At 47.2% G+C, this 20,406-nt stretch overlaps 2 protein-coding genes across 7 annotated transcripts in view; one reads left to right on the top strand and one right to left on the bottom strand.

Annotated features, from left to right (window-relative positions):
• ctnnal1 (catenin (cadherin-associated protein), alpha-like 1) overlaps positions 1-18,843 on the top strand; it is a 32,931-nt gene extending 14,088 nt beyond the window's left edge. For 4 of the 5 annotated variants that reach the window (XM_088404504.1, XM_088404505.1, XM_088404503.1 and 1 more), the window contains 18 exons: positions 11,129-11,318; positions 11,384-11,568; positions 12,102-12,221; positions 13,065-13,154; positions 13,536-13,703; positions 13,993-14,193; positions 14,321-14,407; positions 14,866-15,024; positions 15,090-15,182; positions 15,753-15,903; positions 16,042-16,079; positions 16,181-16,231; positions 16,684-16,838; positions 16,906-16,954; positions 17,093-17,149; positions 17,267-17,386; positions 17,987-18,070; positions 18,188-18,843. In XM_088404504.1, coding sequence (XP_088260630.1) covers positions 11,285-11,318; positions 11,384-11,568; positions 12,102-12,221; positions 13,065-13,154; positions 13,536-13,703; positions 13,993-14,193; positions 14,321-14,407; positions 14,866-15,024; positions 15,090-15,182; positions 15,753-15,903; positions 16,042-16,079; positions 16,181-16,231; positions 16,684-16,838; positions 16,906-16,954; positions 17,093-17,149; positions 17,267-17,386; positions 17,987-18,070; positions 18,188-18,340 — 1,995 coding nt within the window. In that variant the 5' untranslated portion in view covers positions 11,129-11,284 and the 3' untranslated portion in view covers positions 18,341-18,843. The remainder of the gene's footprint in view (positions 1-11,128; positions 11,319-11,383; positions 11,569-12,101; positions 12,222-13,064; positions 13,155-13,535; positions 13,704-13,992; positions 14,194-14,320; positions 14,408-14,865; positions 15,025-15,089; positions 15,183-15,752; positions 15,904-16,041; positions 16,080-16,180; positions 16,232-16,683; positions 16,839-16,905; positions 16,955-17,092; positions 17,150-17,266; positions 17,387-17,986; positions 18,071-18,187) is intronic. The other variant, XM_088404502.1, reaches the window with a different exon arrangement.
• On the bottom strand, positions 18,810-20,321 carry abitram (actin binding transcription modulator). Of its 2 annotated transcripts, none has more exons than XM_088404509.1 (6): positions 20,174-20,321; positions 19,868-19,919; positions 19,661-19,790; positions 19,505-19,581; positions 19,379-19,448; positions 18,810-19,308 (listed from the first exon to the last, which is right to left on the bottom strand). In XM_088404509.1, the coding sequence occupies exons 2-6, from the start codon at positions 19,915-19,917 to the stop codon at positions 19,162-19,164; spliced, it is 474 nt and encodes a 157-aa protein (XP_088260635.1). In that variant the 5' UTR covers positions 19,918-19,919; positions 20,174-20,321; the 3' UTR covers positions 18,810-19,161. The 2 variants fall into 2 exon arrangements, with proteins under 2 accessions (XP_088260635.1, XP_088260633.1); XM_088404507.1 differs by having other exon boundaries at positions 20,163-20,315.
• Between the last annotated feature and the right edge of the window lie 85 nt (positions 20,322-20,406).

Below are 20,406 nucleotides of genomic sequence, written 5' to 3'. Positions count from 1 at the left end.
CAAAAAGCTTGCAAACTTTGTGGAAAAAAAAAAAAAAGTTCCTTTTCAAATTAAGAGCAAATTGATTGGAACATGCATCACTTTTTCCCCCCTTTGCGAAAAGGTTTTGCACAAATATTTTGTGTCTGCTAGGGGGTACTTCTTCTCAGTGACTACATAATTGACAAAAATGGAGAAACATTGCACGGGTCCACGCATGCAATAACATGAAAATGAATGTCTCAGCATTCTTGCAATATTTTGGCCTCTCCCCAAACTTTTGTCAAACGTCGACATGGCTATCGCGCCAACGCTGGACTTCCAGCGTTCACATGACATTTTGGACCCGGGTGCTCGAGTGTCAGCGTTCTTTGCCGAGGTTTGACGTGTGCCGTTGACCGTAAGCCGATTTATTCATCGGAGGCCGGCCGCGGATTTTAATCCCGTTTTCAAACTCATTTCAAGCACTCAAATTTAACAATCCATTTACATATTGGAAATCCCTTCAATTTGTACTGTTTGTGTATTAATTCATATCAGTCCTAGCAGCACGTATATTTGTGCTTCAAGGATTTCCCCCCTCCCTCCCTCCCTCCCCCATAACGCACGTTACCATAGCAACAGAGCTGCGCATGCTGAAAAGAAACTATTTTCCAAGGACCGGTTTTGATGATGTCATTTAGCAGGAAGAGGAAGGCGGGGCTCACGCAATCGCTTCTTGTTTATTTTTTTATCGCATGGTTGAAAACTGAATTACGCGGAGATAGCCAATCAGAAGCCAGCGGAAAGACGTTTACTGGAAAAGTTCATCTGGCGTACTGGAATCTATTTGATGAGTTACAAGCTGTTACTGTAAATTTTGCTTTTAAAATGACATCGCAGCTGCTTAAGTAACAACCAATCAGCGGTCATCTGTTTTCTGACTTTGGTCATGTGACGTGGGCAAGCGGAGCCACGATTGGTTATCTGAGATCTGATACCGCAAGTACTTTTGAGACAAAACTTCAAAAGAGGTCTAGGTTCAAATATAGCTTTTTTTTTTTTTTAATTTTATGACATTAATGACTTTTTTTAGTCAGCTTCATTTATAAGTTGTAGTTTGTGATACTTAGTATTGGTACCCAGCCTTCCGTCATAATATTTCACAGTTAAAGGTGGTTATTGTGTAACAAGCAACAATTAACTTACAATATTTTCTGCGCTATAAGGCGCACCGTTTTATAAGGCGCACCTTCAGTGCATGGCCTATTTCAAAAGTGTTTTCATATATAGGGTGCATCGCATTATAAGGCGCATAGAATAGAAGTTACAGTAGGTATATATTTTAATTGTGAAAAATACATCTACAGCCAAAATGCAGAGGGAAAAACGGAAGAATTTTCATGGCGATAAAGTCATTTTATTTTTTGTCCTGCTGGACTGTCAGCTTTTGAGAAAATGGAACGCTTCTAGGTGCGTTTTAATTTTTGAAGTTTCTTGTAACACTTGAGTATAAGGCAAAAAAAATATGCAATTGAGATATTGTGGAATGATCGGAGTCGTGGTGGTGCCACCTTCAACTTGGCCATCTTTTTTTTTTTTTTGCTATGTTGTTGTTGCGTGTCGTTGGATGTTTATCAGACAGGAAATGAGAAAATCCGCCGTCTCGTCTGATGCGCTGCCATTTTTTTTTTGTTGTTGTTGTCTTTTTCCCCATTGATATTCCCGAGTGGTCTTATCGGGCGCGCTCCCACCGCCGTGTAATTACAAGGTCGGGAGACTCCCGCCTTGTCACGGTCCCACCCAGCATTCGCGCTTCCGCGTCGGCCTCTTTTATTGATTCTTTGTGCTTCCATTTCCCCTTTTTGCACTTCCTGCCTGCCCGCCCGCCCGCCCGCCCGCCTCTCCCACCTGAGCCGCTTTTTAACCTCCTGATGACTTTTCGCTTCTCATTTGCAACACTGAGGAGCCTTTTATTTTTTTTTCCCCAACAAGGCCCGAGGCTATAGGAAGTCTTTTTATTTCTTTCTTTTTTGAATCCGCCGCGGACGGCGGATTTTCACGCTGATGGCGGGGCACCAGCCGGGATGTAATTGGCCCTCGCGCGGAGAGGAAGGCCACCCGGGCAAAAGTGTAGCCGTTTGCCTTTTGCGCTCACGTGGAGGGCCGGCTCGGCGGGCTTGGGGTGTTTGGGGTTTGATCAGGCCGGGGAGCGGCTAAGCGGCCGTGACGGGGATTTATTTTGCCTTTTTCTTGAATAATTGCGCCCAACAAGAGAGCCCTTTGTCCAAGTTTGTTAGTAGCAACTTTTCATTCTTGAACCCTTGAGATGTCTCAAGTTTTGTAAAGCCCCCCACCCCCCCAGGAAAGAGAAAACCACTTTCCACGCCGACCTTAAATTGAACTTTGACCTGTTGTTACCGCCTGGGTGGAATTTCAGCTCCCTAGTGTCTTTTTTCAATGCTTTTCTTTTGATGTGAATTGTCTTTGTTGTATAGATGAAAACATTGGACAGTCATATAAAGCAGTCAAGTGTTTTTCCTGCCCTTAATTCATCTTTTGTAAATTAAGAGACTACTATCGCCGATTAATCGCTAATCAGTTGTTCGACCAATCGGCATGAACCTAAATAAAAAGAAAAAAGTACTTGTTTTCCAAGAAAGATATAATTAATGCAATCGTTCCTTGTCACCACTCCACAAATTAAGAGTTATTTTTGCTTCTTTTTGGATGGCGCGGCTTGTTGATTTTGGGGTTTTGCTCAAACTGGATTTGATATTTTTAAACGGCGACAAAAGCCGCGGGATGCGATTTGCGCGCAGCTTTCACATTTGTTTTTGTCCGGCGAATTCCCGCGTAAGCTATTTTTCCGCCGACGCCGTGGAAAGCCGAAGCGGCCTGTTACGTCTTGTATTTTTTGGTACTTCCCTCGGAGGCTGCTGTCATCTTTCCTGAGACAATCGTCTCTTGTGTGTACTGTACTGCGAAGGCGCTTGTGTGTCTTTGTGCTTTGGAATGCGCGCTTGTTTGCGTTGGGTCAACAGAAACTGAAGGGATGTGCGGACCTCGTGTCAACAGCGCCGAGGGCCTCGTTTACAGTAAATAAGTCTGGGGAATTAACCCATTTTCATCCATTCGTTTGCCTTTATTTGTCTTTTTTTTTTTTTTTCGGCTTTGCTAGTCGAAATTGTGCTGCTTAATTTTATTGGCCGATCCGAAGTACTTCAAACGGTTCGGTGTTTAACGTCCTTGACGGGGACAAAAACGTCTCAATCGTCTCCGCGCCTTCCGAGCCGTACTTCCTTTTGATTGGCTATTGAGGCGATGACGTAAGCGCCGCGCTATAACTGGGCAGGTGATCTTTTTTTCCTTTGAATGGTAAACAGCTTTGTTTCTTCCCCGATGGCGCGAAGCGGGCGCTAGCATCCCGGGAGTCGCCATCGATTCTTTGGGCTCTCGTTAAGTGCTGATAAAAGGCCCCATCGACTCCTCGCCGCCGAACACTCTTGCGCGTGAAAAGTGTGTTTTTCTAGCGGGCCGGGGTTATTACTTCTCAACTGTTGCCAAGGCGCCTCGTCGTCCGCTCCGGTCGTCAAGCTAGCGACTTCCGACCAATTATCGGAGTTTAGCTGTACGCTTTAACGAAACCAATAGCGCGCCGGCGAGGTCGTTATTCTCTGTCCTTGTTTCAACCCGCAAGGTGTGAAAGGAGCCTCAGTCAAAGCGGGCTAATAATCGTTGTTAAGGATCCTCGTCAGGTGCGGAGCGGCTGCTTCGAGGCGACTCCCGGACCTTTTCAGAAACGATTGAAAAGATGTTTTTTGACCTACTTAAAGCGGGGGATCGTCTTTCATGTCTGCCGCTCGGCAGGGAGACGGCCGCTTAATGCGTCGTCATTAACGTTCGCCCAAAAATCTTTGTGTTATCGGAGCGATGAAAGCATACGTCATCATCATCCTGGCGGCGTTGCGAGGACGCCGGCGCAGTGCAGGTAAAGCAGGACGATCAATTCCAGGAGGCGCTTTCAACCTAGTTTGGAGTCGACCAAACGCTGCCGCGACCGCTCCGTTCTCCGTTTCCGCCCGTCGGAAAGGCGGGAAGCGATTTCTATCAGCGGGGATGTGCTGGCTAATGTAGCGTGGTGGACCTTTGCCCCCAAGCCCCACCCCCGTTTTCTCTTGCGGATGACACGAATCAACTTCCGGTCTCAGGAGGCCGTTTGCAAGCCGGGCAAGGCGGTGCAAGTTAATGGCAGTATTGTTACGCTGGTTGCAAATAAATGAGTTGCGGCTCTCAGGGCTTGCCCAGGAATCTCAGACAGTCGTCTTATCGTTTCCTGATAGCGACGCTAGCGACAGCGCTCTTTGATGTCTGCTGCCCTTGGTGTCCGTGGGAATGCTGAGGAATATGTATCATATGCACATTTTTTTAGTACACGGATATATCAGAATTTCCCACATATAAGACCCCCCCCCCCCCCCCCCCCCAAATGAGGGCCAAAAGTATGGGTGCGTCCTGCAAACAGTAACTTTTAAAGATTCTTTTTTTTTTCTCTCTCAAGACAAGTTTTGACACACAGATGCGCATTTTTATATTGCCGTATTGTTAGAATAATAACCGTAATGGGACAAGCCAGAGGGTGAAAATCAGTTGGCCGTTAGCGGCCATGCCTGTTACAGCTAACGGCAGCTCATATTAGCTGAGGTTGTTACCTCAGCATTATTTTAAATAGAAGAAGCGAGCAGACGAAACCAACATCCGAGTCCATCCTTGTTCATACGCAGGAAAATTACTCAAACTGAGCTAATTCAATTAAGAGTGCAGCACTTAGAGAACACAGAAATGTATTCCATTTGACTCCTTTATAATTGTGGTCTTTAGCTAGCAACATGCTACGTCAATTTACCGTTGTTTAGTTTTGGAATGGAAAAGAAGTATTCGATTGTGTTGCTCACTGACTACCTGGTTCTGTTGGAACAGAGACTTTTTCACTTAACATACGTGAGAACTCAGTGTAGCTAGAATGAGACGACCTTGACGGAAAAGCGAGTTCAACGCAGACGTCTTTCTCTCTTCTTGCGCTTCCTCCCTCCATAGCTTTAAGTATCTTCTCTTTCAATCGCACGCTCTCTTAGAGACCACCAGACCGCTCCGGTAAGACTTGTGTATTGGAAGTTCCGAATGATACAAACCCAAAAAGACCGTTTGTGTTGCGGATTATTTTACTGATCTCGCCTAAATCCGAAAATGTTGACACAGATTTCAGTTTTGCGTCAATACACGTGTCGTCGTTTTTTGTTTCCGTCCTCTTACCCAGCGTAAAACCGTCTTCTGTGATTTTCGCCCCATGTCACAACCTTCCCATTTTCTCATCGGAACCCGGAGGGGAAAAAAAACAACAAACTAAACAGCTGATCATGCCGCCGCTGCTGCAGGAGTCACATGGGAGCGCTTTTGCGGTCATGCGTTGGGTCTCAACGCTCCCATGTTGGCATTTAGCTCCCGACTCCCTTCCGACTGGGGTAAATGTCTTCGGGTCAGGACGTCTCGCTCGCCGCAAGCGCCCAAGAGGCTTGTCCGTCCCGGTTATCGAGACAGGAAGCGAGCCGGCGCGGCAAACGTTTGTTATCGTTGCGCTCCCGAGCGTAGCGCCACGGAGGAGGCCTTCACTCTGTCTCGTAAGCGTTAATTGCTTTCCTGGAGCGATTGTGAACGTCTGACTCCCTTCCAGATAACGGCTTCTTTTCAGACACATGAGCTTTAACGTGACAGAACAAAGCCAGCGTGAAGGACGTGGAAAGACGACGCCCAATGACAAACATTTTCTTATCTTTTCCACCGGCGGAGAAAAAAAAAAAATCAACGAGGTTGCTCTGAACGTCCCTTGATTAATTTCCCACTTTTTGAGAGGTGACTCTCTTCAAATTAAGTCCAGGGTAATTAGAAGATTGGTCTCTGACCTGAGTGTGAAGTTCAAAGCCAGAGATTCACTTGACTTTTGTGTGTGTGTGTGTGTGTCTACAGCACTTATCACTGAGGTTATCTAAGTGCGAAGCTGGAACAGCTGTGTTCCGATCGCCAATTTTTCGCTTCAGCAAGATCTGGGCGAAAGTGTGACTTTGCCGTGTCTGTGGCACCAGTTGACACCACTCTGAAAAACTTAGCTCGTTTTCGTTCCACTTGCGTCATGTCTTTGCGTGCATCCGTCCTCGTTAACCCGCCTCCCTTGTGTCTGCCGGTCAGCTCCCTGTTCCTATTGTGTCATGCCCAGGTTCTCCTTGTTTGTCCCCTCAGTTTTGAGTATATCTGGTTTCCTGTTTCCTCTCAGTTCTTGTTGGTTTATTGTCGAAGCTGATGTTGTCCCGCGTGAGTTTCATTCCTGTGTTCCGCCGGGTCATTCGAGTGTTTTGCTAGTTAGTTTATTTCTAACTGCTATCATTCATGGATCGATTTCAACAAGCCCATCCGTATCCGCGCCGTTTCACACCGACTACGTCTAGCGTACGCTGATGTGTGCAGACTCCTTATCCGGCCATCTTTACCGATGTACGACACCTCATTTTGCTATGCTTTCCACCCTTCCTCCCCTGCGCCTGCCAGTTTCCTCATTTTGTTTCCTCTCACACAATCCCTTGCCTCGCAGGCCTCTCATTTTTTAATCTCAATCTCTCCAGAGAGTCTGCTGTCCCCGGATCAACTCATTAGCTATGCGGCCGCGTGAAACCCGAGCCAAAGGCTGCAGGTAGCGCACAAAGCCGGAGCGACCGTAACACGAGACAAATCTCTCCGTGCCGGGAGTATTTAAGGGGTAATAGCAGTCCCGCGGTCATTCTCACGCGTTTTTAGTCTCACCTGCCCAGAACGGATAGCGTTTTATCTCCTCGGCGATGGTACGCCGGTTCTGTAAGTGGACGTCATCCAACCTTGGCGCGTCACCCAAACGGCATGTAAGTTCTTATCAGGGCACGGTATGACGTTCCGGTCTGGTCTCGTCACTATTTCTGGGCGAGATGACAAGGGTGTGGAGTTTGGGAGGGGGGGGGTTCAGCCAAGAAACACTGACATGCTATCAATAAACGAGTCGACCGCTTCCTAGAAAGAACGATCCAGCTGTTAGGGGAGTTGGGTTTTTCGCCGGTGGGTATTTGAAAAGTCAGGTGAAAAATCAGATGGGCAACAAATTAGGGCAAAAAGGAGGTTCGCGAGGCTTCGTTTTCGCATCGCTGCTTCCCATGGGTCATATAACGGCGGGAATTTGCAAATGAACAATAATACCATAGTTGCATATTTTAAAAAACTCTGCCTTTTAAAAACAGTAGTATGTCGCGGGGTGCTTTAAAATGGAGGGCGGGTCACAAATAGCCCCCGGGCCTCGGTTTGGACACCGCCGCCTTAGTGTGTCCAAAATCTACTGTGAGGCTGCCCATTGAAACCCACTCAGTGAATGTGTAACGACCAAATCCCGTCTTAAGCGAGTGGGTGTGACAACGCACGCCATTATGCCATTGGATGCTTGGGGGGGGGGGGGGGGGGGGGGGGGGCATGCCTCCTCTGTGCTCATGTTTCCAGCCGGCGCAGTCAAGGGTCAAAAGTTCTGTGAATGCTTTATAAACCCGGAGGCCTGGAGTCATCCTGCCCCTCGGAGGTTTCTATGTTTATCTCGATCAATTCACTTGACTTTTGTCCAAGGTTTTCCCCTCGCACCTGCAGTCTTTATCTTGCCATCTATCTATTCCACGAGCGCTGAGCCTTTCCTCAAGGCCCGCCCTTTATCCGACAAAAACAAGAAGGCACGCCGCTCGGCTTTTGTGTTTGGGCCGGGACGTACTCTCCCCCTGAAACTTTTCTTCTATAGCTGCGGGAAGGCAGCCGCGCGCGCGCTATTATTTGTCCATTACGTGTAATTACCCATCCTGATGACTGATGGAATGTTCTCCAAGGCCGAGTTGGCAAGCGGTCGGCCCGATCCTGCTGAGGACTTTATTTAATTACCCGGTCATTAAAGTCCGCTCGCTAGGAAGACGACACAAGAGGCGACTTGTGACCGGCTTGTTTGGACCCGCTCGGGCGTCATGCCCTCCCTCGTCATTTATTTATTTAGTTTTTGATTGGATGTTCTGTTCAAAGCCCCCAAACCCGGATCTAATCCAAAGTAATCCAGGTTTGGGATTTGGGATTGATCAAAAATACCAGGAATACCTTGATGCGATCCCAGATCATCTATTTACGTGCAATATCCATAAAATGAACGGTATGCTGTTTGTAGCGCAAAATGGCGCTCGACGCTATGCTAACATGAGGCCAAGTTATCCGATGTGCAAAGATAAGCAGGGGCCGCCACGGTAGTTTGGCGTCACGCTTCCGGGATTCCGCCGATTCACCGGCTCGCCTTTGTCGTCTCGGTTCACCTCAGATCGCGGCCGACGCGGCGAATCGAGCCAACGCCGCCTCGCGTTTGTCCGGGAGGACACGGAGTATTATCCCGTCCCTCGCGGACGTCGCTTCTGCTTTTACTCCGCTTCCTTTGGCCGCCGTCACGGCTATCTGTCCCATCGCCGCGGCGTTATCAGTCGCAGCCGGCTCCTCTCCCTCGGCTTCCCGGACTTTTTATCAGCCTTGCCGATAAAGTTCCTCCTCCTATTTTTCTTCTGGGGGAGGATATTTTACTCTTGAGCGCACGGACGAAAGCTTATTAAAATGTAGTTTGAAAGCCGGGGTTAGGCTTTTAAGTCGAAGCCTTTAAGGCGAGGGTTAGGCTTTCGTTTTAGAATTTGAAATACGGTGCGGATTAGGCTATTGAAATTAGGGTATTGGACTCGAATTAAGGTTTCGAACCGGTTAGGGAACCCGTATAATTTGGATTCCAGCCAGTGGTAGGTTTTCATATCGGGCGGTGCTTCTCAATTGTTTTTTGTAAAGGCCTGCTTAGGAAAGAGAAAACACAGTTTATTAAAAATAAGATCATTATCTATTTAAAAAAAAAAACATTTGCATAACTATACCTAAAATTGTACACCTTTTGACTTTCAAAGAAAAAAGTCAAATGAATCAGCTTTCAACAAGTTACTTTAAAACTTAAATTTTACATTTTTTTTTTACTTTTATGCCCGTACGGTATATAGCATATGACTCATAAGAACTTTAGATTCTGTACGTTCTCCCATATTTTGAGTGACAGCGAGGTGAAGTCCAGGTGAGCTTTTTTTTCCCCCCCAGGGGCGCCTCCTCCTTTCTCTCCCTCCGAGTTCAGAGTAATTCCTGGACGGGTCACAGACAGAACCTGGGGGGGGGTCTGACCCGATGGTCCCGCTTCGCCCAGACAAGCAAAAAATAAAAATCATAAGCTGAGGCTCAACGCGGGCTGTATTAGAAGTCACATGCCTGGACTTAGGTTGTGCATGGAAATATGTTTTCAAGCTTTTGTTCTTTTTAAAGGGCCTGTTACATATTTTATTCTTTCCACAGTGTAATATGTGCATATGAATTACATTTGACACATTGGCAATTTAATATCTGGTTAAATACGAGTTTTATGGAAGCAATATTGTGAACCAGGAAGTGAAGCGTCTTGTTTACCGAAGCCGCATCTCTCACCACGCCTCCTTTATGATGTTGCTCAATGCCGCCAGCCACGAAACATCAATCCAGCTATCGTCTTAACTTCTTATCCTCGCGAGGGTCGCAGAATGAATAAAGGTGACAAAAACGGATGTTTTACTCGAGAACCAAACCGAAAGATATGGATAAGTGTACGGGGGCGGTGTAGGGAAGGTATGCATTTCTTCCGTCGTCGTAGGCTCTTCTCAAGTCATGTTTAATGGACTTTTTTTTAACAGGGCCCCTTTAAATTGAGGTTTCATGCGTGGATTTGGGTTCTAGAGCGGTTTCGAATGTGAGAAAAGCAGAAGTGGAATGATCTTTTCTGTTTTTCAAATGGCCCCAAGGAGTCAGACGCTCTCAAACGACTCCACCGAAAATAATACCGACTGATTGCGGCTGAGGGGTGGGGGGGGGGGGGGGGTCAGGAAGTCACCAGCGGCACGGCAACGCTGCCAGGAAACACATCAGCGGCCTCCTGTGTTGACACGCCGAGGCCCGTGCTCGCTCGCTCACTAAAGCGCGGCCGGCAACGTACGCCCCAAACAATACACTGGACGCTAGTTAGAGTGGGCAAAAGGAATCGCAATGAGATTGAATGAGTTCACGATTGACAGTTACTTTTTACACCTGAAAATGGCTAAAATAATATAGTATCCCTGTAAGTATCTGTGGCTGGTATCAACAACCTCCAAGAGTACTCTCCTTAAAAGAGCCGGCGATTTCTCTGGGCGATCACACGACAAAGTCCGACTTTTCTCCCAGCATTCCAGTCAAAGTCTTTGGTGTCTCCCCGGCCGCTGACGTTTCCACCTTTTGTTTCCTGACTGATTTAACGCCGACGTGGAATTCCCGGCGCTCGGGGGTCGTCTCTGGAACCTCAAACCCTAATTGGCATTCCGGCTTCAAACAGAAGAGAAAGTTCCAAACGGAGGCAGGGATATTCTCTCCTATTGCTCAATCTCTCATCATCTCGCAATCTCTCAACCTTTTTTTTTGTTGTTTATATATTTTGAGCGTTTATGTACCCAAATTTTTTAGTGCAGTATGCATATTGCATATAATATTCATTGGTCTCTGTTTCCCCGTTTTTGGGCGTTTACAGGCACACTTTTGCCCTCGCGTTTTTGGCTCAAAATCTTTGGACACAAAATTTTGTGCACACAATTTTAGGGCACGCTTTTGACATTTTGTTGGGATCAAACATTTGTTAGACTGACAATTTTGGAGGTTAGGCCACAATTTTCGGGACGCCAACGACGGCCTGCAAAATTTAGGGGGGGGCGATTTCATTGGCAGTTTTGCATCGTCAATAAAGACGTCGGAACTATTAAGTGTTTTCCCGACAGTTTAATATCGCTCACTACTGATGTTCTCACTTTTTATCAGCGGCGTCAATACTCGTCTCTGCACAATAATATCGCGGGCAGAGGAGTGGAAACAATTAATAATGAATTGATGATTCATTGACTGGAGGCATGCATAATAGATAAGGCGGGGAGGCCCCCTCGGGTGGCCCTTCCTGCCTGTTTCTATTTTTACCAAAGATCTTCAACGCGCTTTCAAATTCCAGATCACCACGCTGATCAACCACAAAGAGCGTCCCAGGAAGTCTGAGCGCACCCTGGCGGCCATCCGGCGCGTGGGCCAGGCGGTCAGCGTGGCGGTGGGCCGCTTCGTGGCCGTGGGGGAGGCCATCGCCCTGGAGAACCACGAGCTCAAGCAGGAGATGGCCCACGCCTGCTTCGAGGCGCGCCGCGCCGGTAAGACCGTGGGCAAAAGTCTTGGGAAGCTCGCGACGCCTGACTTCGCTTTGTCTGTCCCGCAGGGGACGCCATCGCGCAGCTGACGGATGCGGGCGGAGCCTGCGCGCCCCCCTCACCCGCCGTGACCGTGTTCAGCGACCGCGCCGGCATGGTGAAGGCCGCCCGTCTGCTGCTGTCGTCCGTCACCAAAGTTTTGGTGCTGGCCGACCGCATCGTCATCAAGCAGATTGTGGCGTCGCGCAATAAGGTAAAAAACAAACAAACAAACAATCGTAATAATAATTGAAAGTACAGGAGGGCTGAAATTTCTATTGAATCACTATGAGACCAAAGAAAATGCCATAGACTGGCTAACAGAATAGCATCAAGTTAGCGCAGTGTTTCTCAATTGTTTGCCCCCCACACTCACTGCGATGATTAAATAAGATCGTCATTCATAAAAACTGTATAGTTACACGTTAAATTCCATCCTGAAAAAAGGCATAAAACATTGTGTTGGGTTTTTTTCTAATCACAATCATTAAGTGATTTAGAAAAAAAAAAACCCTCCTGCACAGACTTTAACAATGCAATTGTGCCACTGCACCACCCGGTGGCATGGATGTGCAATTACACTTCACACAAACACAAAGCCTGTTCCTCGGGTTCGTGCCCCGCCCCCTGGCACGCCCAGCTTTTTGAGAAGGTTATGCACCTTTAAGCCATGGTTATTCAAAGACAAAGTGTGCAGCAACACACGTAGACAGGCGCAAGTCATTCAAGAGATTTTTGCGCTGTCAGGTCCTGGTGACGCTGGAGCATCTGGAGCACGTCAGCACCTTCCAGGAGTTTGTGCAGATCTTCAGCCAATTCGGCAACGAGATGGTGGACTTTGCCCACCTCACCGGAGACAGACAAAACGTGAGTAGCGCCTGCGCTTGGGATGTTCTAGTTGGCTTTTCCAAGCCTTTTTCCACCATTTTTTTTTTCAATGTACTGGCGCCTTTCGGAGCAGCTTGCACCTTTTATGCGTGGCAGCGGGGGGAAATAATGACGGATAATTACAGCGAAATTGCCGGGAGAGCCATTTGACTCTTTTGTCCCGCTCCCAAATCTTCCTCGCGCCCGCTTCGGTTTTTCAAGGTGCACTTTCATTCGGTTCCTCTCGTTCTATTTTTATGAGGGTCTATGTGTTATTGTTTTTATTTTTTTTTTGTCTTTTTTATGTAGCTTCATAATCGCATGAAAAGAGAGTTGGAAGGAGCTAGATGGAGTCAAGCCACTTTTACCATCTGCTCTGTCTTTCTGTGTGTGTGTGTGTATTTGTGTGTTTTGCATGCATGTGTTTGTACGTGTGTTAATGTGCGTTTATTTCAACTTGTGTGTATCTAGTATGTGATTTTCTTGTATGTGTTTGTGAAGAGGTTCATGTGTGTATTTTTGTGTGTTTGGTTTACAAGTTATATATATATATATATATATATATATATATATATATATATATATATATATATATATATACATATACATATACATACACAATGATCCCTCGCTACTTCCCAAAAAAAAAGAAAAGCTATATTTCAGAGAGACCCTCCCACAAGACACGCGATTGGCTCCCGGTGCGGCCATCAACCAATGAGTGTGTTAGTTGTGATCCGCCTACCGTCCCGGAGTTGTATCTACTTAGGAGCCATAAAATCCCCCCAAATAGTTTAAAAAAAAAGTCCAAATATGTCTTTGGGGTGTGTGTTTGCGTACCAGGACTTGAAAGACGAGAAGAAGAAAGCCCGTATGGCGGCGGCTCGGGCCGTGCTGGAGAAATGCACCATGATGCTCCTGACGGCCTCCAAGGTTAGAGCGCTCGCTTTCGACTGAAATTCAGATTACCGTAACTCCCCAAATATAAACCGCACCTGTGTATTGGACGCACCCTTAATTTTAGGGTCAAACTCTGGCATTTTCTATGTTAGCGCAAAAAAGACGCCCCGGCACTTTGGAAACACTACAGAAGAAATCTCATTTTCCTAAACTCTTCATATTTGCTTGTGTTCATATCCAGAAGTTGTATATTTGTTTTGGGTAAGTAAAGTGCGTTTCAGATTTCCCACATTATAAGCGGTGTGTGAACGCAGCATCACTGTAACGTATATTTGGGGAATTACGGTTCATATTTGTGTGTGTTTTGTTGTTGTTTTTGTTTTGTTTTTTAACTTTTTGGGGGGGTTGGCGCAGACTTGCCTGAGGCACCCGGACTGCGAGTCGGCGCGCATCAACAAGGACGCCGTCTTCCATCGGATGCGCTGCGCCCTGGAGCAAGTGGTGGACATCGTGACGGAGGCTCGCGGCTGCGCCGACGCCGTGTTGCCCGCCAGCATCTACAACGCCGTCAAGGACTACAAGGTATTCGGCTCATTGCTCCTGACTTTATTCGACCTTTATTCTTTATTCTGTAAAAAGGAAACGTATACAATATAACAATGGAAAAGTGAACTTAAAAAATGCATCCATACATTTGATATAACAATAATAAGCGCACTGTAGACTAATAAATGTGATGATTTGAGTTATTGATGAAAACAGCAATTTTTGACACAGGTGTCCAATTTGCCATTCCTACAAAATCAACTTCCTGTATGAAAATAAACATGATTGTACCAAACCCGCAATGAAAATACGGTCACATTTTCAGATGAGCGTGGAGTGCCTGCGCGACAACCTGTACGCCTCGCCGCCGGACGGCGTGGGCCGCCAGCTGGAGGCGCTGGTGGAGCGCACCGAGGATTTCACCGACTCGCCGTACACGGGCCACGAGCAGCGCCAGGCCATCCTGGCCTTGTGCCAGCTGGCCCGACAGGACGCCCGCCAGCTGCTTCACGCCTGGACCCAGGCCGTACGTGCCGGAGCAAATCCTTTTTTTTTTCTTTTTACGCCTTTTACTGTTTTTCAGAAACTGTGCGAAACATCTTGCGTTTGTATTTTTTTTCCTTTTTTTTTTTTTTTTATCCCTGCACCGGCAGCAGTCGCTCCACGCCAAAGAGACCACGGAAGAGTTGGAGGTTGCCATCGCCAAGTCCTGCCAGAGCGTCAACGACCTCAGACGCGAGGTAAGCCGCAACCGCGCCAAGCTAGCTCCGGCTCATTTTTGGCGCTGCTTCTTTTTTTTTCGATCAATCTTAAAAATATAGAAAAATGGCCCTCTAAAGTGGTGGTGATGACATCATTCGAAAGTAAAGCAACGTTCGATTCCACTTTTGTTTTCCCCCGCGCCATACCAGTATGATCGATCAACTTTTGAACACTGATATCAAGTACCGATACCACTAGGACTTTTAATACATAAAATATCCCCCAAAACCGATGACAAGTATAAATTTTGCAACTTTAAAATTGGGTGGCAAATAAAGGCATGACGTTAACTCCCACAAGGGGGCGGCGTCACAAGTACTAAATCCGATATCGATAGCTGTTATCGATCGTAGGATTATAGCAAATAATAACAGGTGCAACTCATTTTTGCTCATTCCTAGAAATGAATAAATCGTTGAACTTTGATGTCTGGCAGCTGCACAAAGTGGCGGTGGGCCGCGCCTCCGAGCTGCTGAAGCTCCACGCCGAGCAATCGCCCCTGCGCGCGCTCAAGGCGGCCGGCGCCGAGGGCAACCTGGAGGCGGTGGCGATGTATTCCCGAACGCTGAGCGAGCAGAAGGGGCAACTGGTGGAGGTAGGGGAACGGCCGGGAAAACGTCCGCCGCCCCGGCGCCTTCCAATTCCCGCGCCGACCCGCAGAACTGTCGGCTGCTGTGTCACGTGTCCGGGACGGAGCCGCTGGAGATCACCTGCGTCCACGCCGAGGAGACCTTCCACGTGATCGGCCCGCAGGTCAGCAGACGACAGACCAATGACGTCCGGCGCGTCTGAGAACACGCCGTCCGCGCGGACCTCGGCTAATCGTGTTTGCCGCCGCGATTCCTGCCGATAATTATCCGGTGCAGCCCCCCGGGCGCGATGCGGCCGCCGAGGTGAAAAGTCAATATTGCGTCTGCGCCGGGCGCTAGGCTGTTAGCCGAGCAGGCTAATTGGCTATTAATGAGAAGGCCCCCGGGGCATGAACTCATTTCCTGTGGGACAAATTAACGCCCAAGCTTCAACATTTGATTTTTTTTTTTTTTTTGTGTACGACTTTATGAATGCATTGCTTTGCACATGCATTTATGCACGTGTGTGTGTGTGTATGTATGTGTGTGTATATATATATATATATATATATATATATATACATATATACATATAGTATATATACACTTATAAATGGTATTTATGTATATGTATTTGTGTATATTTGTATACATGTATGTATGTGCTGTGTGTATATAAATATGAAAATGTATTCCTAATGCAAATTGCAATTTCAACTACTGCGTTTTTGTTTTTTGTTTTTTTTTCCACCAGATCATTTCAGCGGCGCAGACGCTGGCGCTGCACCCGTCCAGCAAGATCGCCAAGGAGAACCTGGACGTGTTCTGCGAGGCCTGGGAGGCTCAGCTGGGCGACGTGGCGCTGCTGCTGCGCGAGATCAACGACGTCTTGGAGGGAAAGCGAGGTGCGCGGGACAGCCCGTCCAAATTTGCCAAGACTGACTCGTTCGTACCCGAGCGCGACTTATGTCGTCCATTCAAATCGCTGACCCTCGTGAGAATGGCTGCCATTCAATGAGTTAAATACTCATTTGTGTTGACAGGAGACAAAAGAGGCTATTTTTCACTTCCCAGATCCGGAGTGAGTAGCGTGCCGTCCATCAACACGCCTCCTTTATCATCGCTTAATGATATGGCTGCAGTAAGTATGTGTTTTTTTGATGTTTTGTTTTTAACTTGCAGAAGCAGTCTGCTAACCTAAAGAGCGCCAAGCCTGTCAAGTTGGATGCTGAGGTAAGGCCCTGCAATGTGCCAGGAACAGTACATTTTCCTTTTCAAATTAAGAGGAAATTAATTGGAACATCTTGCAGATTGTGTTCTAGTGACTCATGCAAAACATTGTATTCTTTTGTTCAGTTTAATACGCATGCGCATTGTAGTTCGTATGTAGTGGCGCGATTTTCCGACAAACAGCCAGAAATAAAACGGATGACGTTACGCAATCTGAAATACCGGAAATGAACTTAGAAGTACAACGGGAAATGAAATAGAAATATAAGCAGCACCGACACAGACACACTTGGATTGTTAGATTGCAGCACCAACATAAGAGTAACACACCTGATTGCACCCTGGCGGCTAGTAGAAAAAAACGTGTTCAACGCGCGAGTGAAAAAAAAGTAGCGGCCGATGGTTCCTAATTTCCCATTTATGAAACGTACAAGCGTAATGGTGGTGCCGCGCAGGAGCAGAGCGGCGTGGCCAAAGTGGGCCTGGAGCTGCGGCTGCTGTCGTCCGACATGGACGCCGAGCTGGAAAAGTGGGAGGAGCAAGAACACCAGCTGGTCCGCCGCGGCCAAAGCGTGGCCAGCATGGCTTACAACATGTACCTCTTTACCAGGTTTGCCCTCGCCGACCTCGCCCGTTCCCCGCCGCCGCCGATTCATTTGCGCGCTTTGATTTGACAGGGGCGAGGGCCTGCTCAAGACCACGCTGGACCTGTTCCATCAAGCCGAGGTACTCGGCGGGTTCCGGTCCCCCCCCCGTCTTTGAAACGCGGCCGGACCGATGGGGCGGCGGACGAGGCGCGCTCGTCCTGGCCTTCCCGCCCCCAAATGACTTTGTTTGCCGTCGCGTTCTTCCCGCGCTCTCCAGCTCCTGTCGGAAGAAGGTCTCCGGCTGTGCTCGGCCCTGCGCGCCTTCTGCGCGCCGGTACGTACCGGAGAAATGGCGCCGCCACACGATTGCGCGAAAGCCGGCGACATGTCTCCATTTTATTGTGTCCTCCCAATTTTTTTTTTTTTCTTTACACTAAATCTCTTTTTTCAGCTGGCCGGTGAGGAAAAATCGGCGCTGACGTCCGAGGTGGAGAAGCTGACCGCGTTGTGTCAACAACTGCAAGCGGGGGCGAGGACCCCCGTCCAGGGCAAGAGCGCCACCTTCCAGAAGGTACCCCACACATTTAACTTCCCTCCTTCTTCCCGGTTAATGCCCCCTCCCCCCCAATAAAACGCCCTTCAAAATGTGTCACTATACATACTTTTTATTTTCTTTTAAAGAACGTCTGCAAAAATCGAGGCTCTTTCAATCTCTCGGTCAAGGCGGCCACTGTTTGCCCTTCAGTGGCATAGTGGCTTTGTTTAAAAAAAACAAAAAATTAATAATACATACAGTTTTCCCCACTTAACTCGTCCAATGCCAAAAACGTATTTAAAAACGGCCCACATATTCGATCCCGCGATTCCAGTTTTTGCAGCTCCCCGCAATATTAAGACAACTAAGGAATTTGTTTATAACCAACAATAATTTGTAAATCAAGCCACCTGTTTTTGTAATGCAACATTAAATTTGATCAAATTGATTCTAAAAAAAAATTGACAGCCTTAATTTTCATGATGCACTTCACCAAGAACAAACTTTGGAAAAGAAGAGCAAATTTGGCAGAGACAGTCGTTTTTGTTCGGATGAAGTGTCTTGAATTTTTTTTTTCATAAATGGAACTTCTGAAAAGCGCTAGGCAAACTAAAGGAGTTGTTGGTGTCTCGCAAGGTGGACTCATCCATTCAGACCACCAGGGGCGTGTTGACCCTCGTCCTCAACATCCTTCCGATGTGTCACAAGCTCAACACCAAGGTACAAATATTCATAAATAGGTCGTATTGCGCAATTTAACCGCTACGCGCGTGTATTGGATTTTTCCAAACCAGTGCTCCGAACCGCTTTCTGTACCCTCATATTTTCATGTCGCAGAACAAGTCGGAGCGGAGCGGCCGGGGTTCGCCGCAGGAATGGCGAGGGGGCGCTTCCACGCCCGTCCGAGACGACGACGGCGCCCGCGACAGCTTTGCCGTCAAAAACTTGGAGCGGCACATGGCCGGCCTCAACCTGCTGGAGAGTAACTAATATTTTGCAAAACGGACAACTGAAGCAGCCCCCGTGCTCGTCTTGTGTTTGAAAAAGTCTGCACGCCCCTGTGAAAACAACAAAAAATGCCAAGCGTGACTGCTACTTGAAATTTTTTGACAAGTCCCTCCACCTTCCCTAAGGCGGTTTCGCTGATGGAAAGGTTTAATAACAAAAAAAAAGTCTTGACTTTTTCCAAGGGGCGTGTAGACTTTCGCCACCTACCGTTTGGCTGCACACCAGCTCCGTGATTGTCGTCGTCTTGTCGTGATGTCATTTTGCGCTACGTTACACGCCATGTGCCATATAATGTCAAAAATGATATATATTGCATTTAATTGCCAAATCTGACCCTAACGAGCGATTGGCGCGGGAGGCAAATGTTGGATGATGGTACTCGGAGTAGGCCTGGAATGTGAGGTGAAGAAATCATAGTTCTAGTTTTGGATATAGTGAGAACAAAATGACGTGGGGAAATAATAAAGTATTTTTTATTAAATCACTGTTGGTTGTTTTCAGTGTCGTATGCAAAACTAAACATGATTTCCCCCTCCCCAAAAAACGGAATCATAAATAAGGCTGTAAAACTAAAATGTTTTCACTATGTACAACCGCTGTAAAACAAGATGCAGCTTCACTCAGCAACGTGAAACGGAAAAGGAAGGCGGCCATGTTGTCCCATTTACAAAAGCAAATGGCCCCAGAGCCACAATTTGGACACCATTGCAGCAATTTGCATTATGACTTTTTTTTGGCAACTAAACAGAAGGCACAATGCATCTTGTTCCACGCTTTCATTTCTGTTTGACGCCAAGCTCGGGTCACGAAACCTGCGTCGCCGCCGCCTGGGCGGGGTCCCGCCCGGCCACCAGCTTTTCAAAATCAGCTCTGCTCAGGAGGTCCTCGGTGATGCTTTTGCTCTCCTCAAACTTGGGCAGGATAACGGCGATGTAGCCGTCGGTGGACGGCTGCACACAATGCACCGCAAATCTCAATTTTTTGGCAATGTTTAGTTATTATTTCAACCCCGTGATTTACCTTTTCCTGTAAGAGTGCAGGTCTTTCCAGGATGTTCTCATTGACCTCCAGAAGACGACCCCTGATGCAGCTGCCACGCAAAACACATTTCGATTCGGGAAACAAACAAGAATTTGGGCTACCAACCTGTAAATGGTAAACTCGCTTTCGTCCGTGCACGTTATCCGACACAGAGGAGCGAATTCGGTAAGGAACTGGCCTCCCTGATGGAGGCAAAACAAGAAGAGCGGGTCAACGAAGAGCTGAAATGCAACAGAAGACATCCGGGGTGTGTGACGTTACCCGTTTGGACTTTCCCGACACTTTGTTGTTTAGGCGGCTGCAGCCGTTACTGATCTGGTAGTTGATTTTGGCGATGGTTCGACCTTCCTCCAGCAAGGGGTGAGTTTCAGCCAAAGTGATGACGCATATTCTGCAGAATATAAACAAACATGGAGATTTTTTTTTAAGAGTTTTAAATATTTTTTCACAGTATTCTAAAGCAAATACCTGTTTGAATGCTGAAGGATACAATGGTCCTCACATGGGTTTCCCTTCATATCTATTAAATGCAACATATGCATTAAATACATGCATTTTCCCACAAAACAGGACATCTGCTAGTTTATTCATTTTTAACATCATTTCCCCCATTATTTTAAAAGTATCCAACTCTAACGCGCCATTAAACGTTCATTAAATATTTATTAAGTAATGTGACAGCTCTTCAGACTGAAGTCCGCTACAGTTGCCGACTCGGCTAATAGCTAGCTACCATACACGAACAGTATTTGTCTTTATTTACCGGCTTTGTACCATCGTGTGTAGTAACGATCGATCACCGAAGGCGCAGCGGCTTCGCCATCTTTGTGCTCCTCGTCGTCGTCCATTAAACGAATAAAAACTGCAACTGTTTGTTTCTTGTCGGAAAGGAAACTGCATTACCACGGAAAGATGGTCCGCTCTTTAAATGAGACCGTACAGAAAATTGGCTTCCGCTTTGCCATTTCCGGGTGTACGTAAGAATTGAGCAACGCTAGCAAACCGAT

Source organism: Hippichthys cyanospilos, chromosome 21 (genome assembly GCF_059441005.1).
Source record: "Hippichthys cyanospilos isolate Australia breed blue-spotted pipefish chromosome 21, RoL_Hcya_1.0, whole genome shotgun sequence".
Lineage (NCBI taxonomy): Eukaryota > Metazoa > Chordata > Actinopteri > Syngnathiformes > Syngnathidae > Hippichthys > Hippichthys cyanospilos.
The sequence above is the reverse complement of the archived record's forward strand: the minus strand, read 5'-3'. Positions and strand labels throughout refer to the sequence as shown.